Here is an 8,835-nt window from a genome sequence, read left to right on the forward strand (position 1 = left end):
CACTAATGACTTCCAAAATCGCGTCCACAGTGCCTTGCAGTTGAGAAACATCCACGCCCACATTCTCCTTGTTGCCCTTGCCGTTTTGTAAAGTATTGGTCTTGGCTAAAAAAAATTTATAAATTGTCTTTAAATATCTTAAATTGTGAAAGTATTTCACGCACCTAGTTGCAAAGTTTTTACCAATTGCACCGGCTTGGTCAAATGTAAGTAAAAAGTATTACAAAGTCATTATAACTAAAAATATTTTTTTTTTTTTTTTTTTTTGCAAACTCATTCTTCGATTTTAAAAACTAACCGCTTTTTAAAAGCTTACTGCAATTTTTAAACCAAAATCAAATTGATTTTTTACAATTAGAAATTATTTTTATTGGCACGTTTTATTTTACAATAAAATTGCTGATTTTATTTATGTGTGTGTGCGTATTTGCTGCAGTAGGTGTAATAATTTGATTGTTTATTAAACAAATTATTTTGTAAACTATAAATTATATTTGCTACGTGCTTTAGTACTAAAATCCAGAACATTTGTTTTAATGATTTTCTCATATAAAAACAACAGCAGGCGAATTTTACGAGACATCGTTTAGAAAAGTCTTAGTTGCTGGAGGGTTTTAAATAAGAAAGAAGTAGAGAAAAAATGCGTTTTATTGCGGTAATTCTATTGCTGCTGAGTGTTGATCTTACGCTGGTTCGTAGCCGACCCAATATGGATAAAATTCTGAATACACAAATTGGTAAGTAAACTGTGAGATTAAACAGTTTAAGCCCAAAAAGATACTTCGGTAAAATTTTAAATTTCTAATACATTACCTTCTGTAAGCTAGTGTAAAAATCAGTTCTATTAGACCTTACATAATAAGTTCAACTTTGCACGTTAGTTGAGGGTAGATTCTAACGGCTGGTAAACCGCCTATAATTGCAGTAGAAGCTGGAATTTTGGATTTAGTTGGTGCCCTATTGCCTTCGTAATTGTTCGTCATCAAATTTTAATCAAATTTTCCAAATTGTTATTACTTTTTGTATATAATTGACTCTAGCTTTTGCACCAAGTACCATAACTGTATATGTTTTATAAAAATTAATAAAATTTGGAAAATGTCAAAAATAAAAATGTGTTTTCATTAAGAGATCAATAGATCCTAACATCAATTCAAAATTCCAAAGAGTAGACTCTATATTCTTGAATAGACTCGCAAACTGACTGCGAAGATACTATAGCCCACACATAAAATAGTTCAAACTAAGGAATAGCCTATAGTCCAGACTATTGTCCACACTATAGGATAGCCCATAGTCCAAACTATAGAATGGAATATACTCCAGACTATAGAAGAGACCATAGTCCCGACTATAGATTAGAGTAGCCCAGACTATTGTATAGACTATAGTATAGAAGACTATAGTCCAGACTATAGTATAGACTATAGTCCAGACTATAGTATAGACTATAGTCCAGACTATAATATAGACTATAGACCAGACTATAGTATAGACTATAGTCCAGACTATAGTACAGACTATAGTACAGACTATAGTATAGACTATAGTATAGACTATAGTATAGACTATAGTATAGACTATAGTCCAGACTATAGTATAGATTATAGTCCAGACTATAGTATAGATTATAGTCCAGACTATAGTATAGACTATAATCCAGACTATAATAAAGACTATAGCACAGACTATAATCCAGAATATAGTCCCAACTATAGTATAGACTATAGTCTAGCCTATAGTCCAGACTATAGTCCGAAATATAGTATAGACTATAGTCCAAATTTTAGTATAAACTATATTCCAGACAATAATATAGACTATAGTCCAGACTATAGTATAAACGATAGCATAGACTAGTCGAGTCTATAGTATATACTTTAGGCCAGACTATTGTCAACACTATATAATAGCCCATAGTCCATACTATAGTATAGACTATAGCATAGACTATAGTCCAGACTATAGTAAAGACTATAGTCCAGACTATAGTATAGACTGCAGTCCAACTTTAGTTCAGATAATGGAATAATTTAAAGTCCAGACTACAGTTCAGACTATAATCTCAACTATAGATCAGACTGTAGTCCAGTACATTATATATACTATGGTCTAAACTATTGTATAGGAAACAGTCCTCACTTTCTATTATAGCGCCGACTGTACAAATATCCTTCCTTTTTTTTCAGATAACATTTTCCTTTCAACCGATAACCTGGCCCCAGTGGAAGCTGATAGATTTTATTCCAAAAGAGTACCTAGAGAACTTATTAAATCCATAGCTCTTAAAAAGGAGATACTACTTAAAGATGAAGGACTATGTTGCGGCATAAGCGATATATTGCCAGAAAAACCTGGTCTATATGTGGTTATCTTACCAATAACACAATCTAAAGATATACTTCTTCCTCAACCCCCAGAGAAAATAGTGGAAGATAAAATTCCGGTAAAAATCGGAGGTATGTTATCTTAAGAGGATGTTTATCTTTAAGAAGAATTAATATATGTACACCTTTTACAGCAGGCCAGGGAATATTGGGAGAAGTTGTTGGGTTAGTAACCGATGTGTTAGGAACCGTTTTAAATATACCCGTTGAACTCTTGACTGAACTCTTAGGTGCTTTATCGGTCTTAAAGTTCCCCCTAACCGATGCAGTAGGAGGAGTTTTAAATGGCTTGGGTGATTTATTAGCTTTAGTTATAGAGGAAGTTTTGAAAGTTTTAAAATTTCCTATAACTAATAAGGCGGGAGTAGTTTTAAAGGATCCAGTGGCTTTATTAGAAATTCTAATAAATAATAGTCCTTTAAAGGTTTTAAAGTTCCCCATAACTGATGCAGCTGGTAAGGTATTAGATGATAAATTGTCATTATTAAAGGGCATATTGGATGGCAGTGTTTTTAAGGCTTTAACATATCCCCTTAACGATGCAGCTGGTGTGACCCTGAAAAGCCCAGATGCCTTATTAGCCGCCTTATTTAATGACAAAGCCTTAACAGCTTTAGGCTTACCAATTACAGATGCTGCTGGTAAAATTATAAAGGGAAAACAGGAACTATTGAACACCTTAGTAGGAGGCGCTTTATCAAAACTAAAATTCCCCCTAACAGATGCTGCCGGTGTAGTGCTTAAAACCCTAACAGCTTTATTGGATACATTATTTTCGGCTGTGAAAAAGCTTTTGCTAGCTAAACTGGATCTCCCCTTAACGGAAGTACTACAAGACAAAACTGAACTTTTAGCCGTCTTGTTAGATGGTGATGCTTTGGGTGCTTTAAAGTTTCCCCTAACTAATGGCGATGGTTTGGTGTTGGAAAATAAAGATCATTTATTACAACTAATGTTTGCAGCAGGCGTTTTAGCTTTGGAATATCCCTTAACTAATGTCTGGGGAGTGATATTAAAGAATGAGGCCGATCTAGTGGATGCTTTAATTGATGCTAGTGCTTTGGCAGGCTTAACGTTTCCCATAACGGATGCTGATAAAACTGTTTTAAAAGATAAAGAAGCTTTTCTGCAGGCCATGTTGCAGGGGGGCAAAATACAATTTCCCATAACTAATGATTGCGGCATAGTTATAAAGGAGTTTGCAGAGTTACTAGGTTTATTACTAGACCCGGCTGCTTTAGACAAATTAGGCTTTCCCCTAACTAATGGCGAGGGGGCAGTTATAAAAGATAAAACTGAACTATTGGACGATATAATAAAAGGAGCTTTTTCAATCTTAAAGTACCCCATAAAAGATAGCGCAGGAGGAATAATAAAAGATAAAGAGCAGCTGCTTCAAATACTGTTTAAAGCCAGTATAAAACATCACACCGGAGGATTAATAGAAAATAAATTGAAATTACTGGATACCTTACTTGGGACAATTGATAGTTTAACCACACCTTTGACTGGTTTATTGGGAGGCGTCTTAAAAAATATAGAAAATCCATTGAAGTTAGTGCTAGACAAAGGTTTGGCAGCCTTAAAATATCCCCTAACTGATGTAGCTGGTGGAGTATTGAAAACCAAAATAGATCTATTGAAATTCTTAGTAGATGCGGGACCATTGGCTGCCTTAAACTACCCCATAACTGATGCGGCAGGAGTAGTACTAAAAGATACACAAGCCTTACTAGATCTTCTGCTCAAGCCAGATGCTTTAGCGGCTTTAAAATTCCCTCTAACTGATGTAGCCGGCAATGTTTTAAAAGGAAAGATGGAATTATTGGAATCATTGCTTAATGGTCTAACAGCTCTAAAGTATCCTCTAACCGATGCTGTGGGAAACATTTTGAAAACTAAAACAGCCCTTTTGGAAACCATACTTAATATTGTGCTATCACTGCTAAAGCCGGTAACTGATTTACTGGGAGGCCTATTGAATGGACCACCCGCTGTTAAAGTAGAAGCTTTACCTAGCAAGCCAGATGTAGCAGAAGTTGTTTTACCCGACAAATCTAAGTTATTGGAGTTGCTTTTAAGCGGCAAAACTCTTCCGCCAATTAAGTTTCCAGTAACTGATGCCAGTGGAGCGGTAATAGCAAATAACCTAGATTTAGTGGAAAACATACTGGCGGGTGGTTTACTAGCTCTAAAATTCCCCATTACCAATGCTGCGGGTATAGTTTTGAATGACCTCAAAGAGCTTTTAGCCGCTCTTTTCGATGCTGGTCCATTGGCTGCCCTGAAGTTTCCTATAACCGATGCTGCTGGCGCCGTTATAAAAGATAAAGACAGTCTATTGGAAGCTTTTCTAATGAAGGGTTTGTCAGCCATTAAATATCCCGCTAAAGATGCTGCAGGGGTTAGTATAAAAGACAAAGCAGAAGTCTTACTAGGTCTAAGTAATTTAGCAGCCTTAAAGTTTCCTCTAACTGATGGAACGGGAGCAGTACTGGGAGATGAACTAGCTTTAGTAAAGTTTCTTATTACTAATGGATTAAAGGCCTTAAAATTTCCCTTAACTGATGCAGCAGGTGTAGTATTGCCTGATATGCTGGCGTTACTAGACTTACTAGAGGGCTTGTTGAATGCTAAACCCGATATCGCCGACATATCTAAGTTATTGGGATTGCTTTTAAGCGGCAAAGCTCTTCCGCCAATTAAGTTTCCAGTAACTGATGCCAGTGGAGCGGTAATAGCAAATAACCTAGATTTAGTGGAAAACATACTGGCGGGTGGTTTACTAGCTCTTAAATTTCCCATTACCAATGCTGCGGGTATAGTTTTGAATGACCTTAAAGAGCTTTTGGCCGCTCTTTTCGATGCTGGTCCATTGGCTGCCCTGAAGTTTCCAATAACCGATGCTGCTGGTATCGCCATTAAAGATAAAGTCAGTCTATTGGATGCTTTTCTTATGAAGGGTTTGTCAGCCATTAAATATCCTGCTAAAGATGCTGCAGGGGTTACTTTGAAAGATAAGGGAGATGTGATATTAGGTCTAAGTAACATAGCGGCCTTAAAGTTCCCTCTAACTGATGGTACAGGAGCAGTGCTGGGAGATGAACTAGCTTTAGTAAAGTTTCTTATTACTAATGGACTAAAGGCTCTTAAGTTTCCTTTAACTGATGCAGCAGGTGTAGTATTGCCTGATATGTTGGCGTTACTAGACTTACTAGAGGGCTTATTGAATGCTAAACCCGATATCGCCGACATACCCAAGTTATTGGGATTGCTTTTAAGCGGCAAAGCTCTTCCGCCAATTAAGTTTCCAGTAACTGATGCCAGTGGAGCGGTAATAGCAAACAACCTAGATTTAGTGGAAAACATACTGGCAGGTGGTTTACTAGCTCTAAAATTTCCCATTACCAATGCTGCGGGTGTAGTTTTGAATGACCTTAAAGAGCTTTTAGCCGCTCTTTTCGATGCTGGTCCATTGGCTGCCCTGAAGTTTCCAATAACCGATGCTGCTGGTATCGCCATTAAAGATAAAGTCAGTCTATTGGATGCTTTTCTTATGAAGGGTTTGTCAGCCATTAAATATCCTGCTAAAGATGCTGCAGGGGTTACTTTGAAAGATAAGGGAGATGTGATATTAGGTCTAAGTAACATAGCGGCCTTAAAGTTCCCTCTAACTGATGGTACAGGAGCAGTGCTGGGAGATGAACTAGCTTTAGTAAAGTTTCTTATTACTAATGGACTAAAGGCTCTAAAGTTTCCTTTAACTGATGCAGCAGGTGTAGTATTGCCTGATATGTTGGCGTTACTAGACTTACTAGAGGGCTTATTGAATGCTAAACCCGATATCGCCGACATACCCAAGTTATTGGGATTGCTTTTAAGCGGCAAAGCTCTTCCTCCAATTAAGTTTCCAGTAACTGATGCCAGTGGAGCGGTAATAGCAAACAACCTAGATTTAGTGGAAAACATACTAGCGGGAGGTTTACTAGCTCTAAAATTCCCCATTACCAATGCTGCGGGTATAGTTTTGAATGACCTCAAGGAGCTTTTAGCCGCTCTCTTCGATGCAGGTCCATTAGCTGCCCTGAAGTTTCCCATAACCGATGCTGCTGGTGCCGTTATAAAAGATAAAGACAGTCTATTGGATGCTTTTCTTATGAAGGGTTTGTCAGCCATTAAATATCCTGCTAAAGATGCTGCAGGGGTTACTTTGAAAGATAAGGGAGATGTGATACTAGGTCTTAGTAATTTAGCTGCCTTAAAGTTTCCTCTAACTGATGGTACGGGAGCAGTGCTGGGAGATGTACTAGCTTTAGTAAAGTTTCTTATTATTAATGGATTAAAGGCCTTAAAGTTTCCCTTAACTGATGCAGCGGGTGTAGTATTGCCTGATATGCAGGCGATACTAGATTTATTAGGGGAACTATTGAAAGCTACACCGGATATAAAAGAAGATATTTTACCTGACAAACCGGTATTATTGGATGGAATTTTGGAGGCCGAACTAAAAGTCCCAAGTGAAGAGCCAGAAGCCGCTTTGCCTGGAGGTATTATCACATTATTGCCACACCAAAAGCCTTCATTGTCAGTTGATAAAGCAATAATTTTAGTGATATTGGGGGATGGTACCATAAATGCAAAGGATTTAAAATTAATTTTAGGTAAGCTTCATCTTATGTCTATATTTTTCGCGATTTCTTTTATTTGTTTCTTTCCTTTTTAGGTGATAAACAATTTGCCGAATTAAAATCGAAAATAATGGAAGCCTTACATGGAGGGGCCCAAGTAGATGGTCTAGTGGCAGTAATCCTAGATTTTCTGGGCGGTGTTTTGGGTTTGGAAAAATTACTTGAACAAGATTCATTTACATAGGGAGCCTTCTGTCAGAAAAAGTCAAATACCCCTACCCCTTAAATTTCATTATTTAAAAATTCCCCAAAATTTGCATACATCTTCTTCTCCCGCCCCCTTTAACACAAACTAAATAAATAAATTATTCTCTTCGTTTTTTTTTTTTTTTTTCAAATAAACAAATAAAGCTGTTACTGATTTTATGTTTAATTTAATTCCTATCAAACCCCCTCTATCCAAAACCCATCTGCTTTCTGACTAATGTCAATAGTACTTCTTGCTCATACTCAACTTACAGTTATGTTTATTTTTCGCATCCTGCGGCCATATTTCTCTTTAACTTTACGTATTTTTTTTTTTTGGTTCATATGAAATTCATTATAATAATTTGCATAATTTCATAAAAATTATTAAACATTATTTGTTTAGCACAACTGATTGTGTATATATATGTATATTGCATTTAAATTGTTTATTTAGAGATTAAATTACACATTTCAAAAGAAAAAGGGAAACAACAAAAAACAAGATGAGTATGTCATCATCATCATTCATATACTGAACTAAATTGAAATATGTCAATATTTACTGGGTATTTAAATGAGAGAAATAACAAAAACAATAACAAACAGGTAAGAATATATAGTCGTGCGTGGCCGAACATATGATACCCTACACCGCTGCTTATGTTACAAATTTTCATTATTTTTTTTTTTTCCTATCTTTATAAATTTTGGTAGAGGGATTTACGTCTACATTACTTATTTATACAGAATATCATAGTGATACTAGTGTTTATAAGTGAATTTTGACAATCAAGTCATTTTCTGAAAGGAACATTGTATGGAGGATAGGGTGAAATGAGCCCCGATCATTACGAAAATCAGCAGTATCATTAAGACAAGCTAAGTTTTGCCGATTTTTGAAGCGACACTAGAACATTCAACTACTATGTATAAGCTCAAAAGCCCTATTCGGGGGTACGGTTGAATGGGGGTTAAACGAAATAATGGACCAATTTTAACTATTTTCAATAGGCTTCGTCCTTGAGTCTAAATTATCCTGTAGAGTGCGCACAAGGTTTACATGGACACACAGACGGACTCAGAATCGACTCAGAAAGTGATTCTGAACCGATTGCTATACTTAAAGGTGGACGACCAATATTTTTGAGTGTTACAAACACCAGCACAAACGCATAATGTCCTCCCCACTATAGTGATGTAGGGTATAAAAACAAAGGAAAACGAAACCAAAAAAAAACAACTGTTTACTAAGGTTTGAAGGACAATATTTTGGAATAACCCATCAAACATTTGGAAGACGAAACAATAAAAAATATTTGTAGACGTGACTTTAAAACTTATTCCTTAAACACTTCAGATAGTTTTCAGTTCAATGAGTAGATAACGCTCTAGTTAGTTAGTTAGTTAGTTAGTTAGTTAGTTAGTTAGTTAGTTAGTTAGTTAGTTAGTTAGTTAGTTAGTTAGTTAGTTAGTTAGTTAGTTAGTTAGTTAGTTAGTTAGTTAGTTAGTTAGTTAGTTAGTTAGTTAGTTAGTTAGTTAGTTAGTTAGTTAGTTAGTTAGTTAGTTAGTTA

General features: G+C 35.9%; 1 protein-coding gene across 2 annotated transcripts; it reads left to right on the plus strand.

The window, feature by feature from the left end:
* Window positions 1-600: 600 nt before the first annotated feature.
* On the plus strand, window positions 601-7,593 carry LOC119601072. Of its 2 annotated transcripts, none has more exons than XM_037951779.1 (4): window positions 601-737; window positions 2,190-2,459; window positions 2,522-7,048; window positions 7,111-7,593. In XM_037951779.1, the coding sequence occupies exons 1-4, from the start codon at window positions 641-643 to the stop codon at window positions 7,257-7,259; spliced, it is 5,043 nt and encodes a 1,680-aa protein (XP_037807707.1). In that variant the 5' UTR covers window positions 601-640; the 3' UTR covers window positions 7,260-7,593. The 2 variants fall into 2 exon arrangements, with proteins under 2 accessions (XP_037807707.1, XP_037807708.1); XM_037951780.1 differs by having other exon boundaries at window positions 2,525-7,048.
* Window positions 7,594-8,835: the final 1,242 nt, after the last annotated feature.

The sequence above is a fragment of the Lucilia sericata genome, unplaced genomic scaffold, assembly GCF_015586225.1.
Source record: "Lucilia sericata isolate MDLA Ls3-8-SP2 unplaced genomic scaffold, ASM1558622v1 Contig000141F_arrow, whole genome shotgun sequence".
NCBI lineage: Eukaryota > Metazoa > Arthropoda > Insecta > Diptera > Calliphoridae > Lucilia > Lucilia sericata.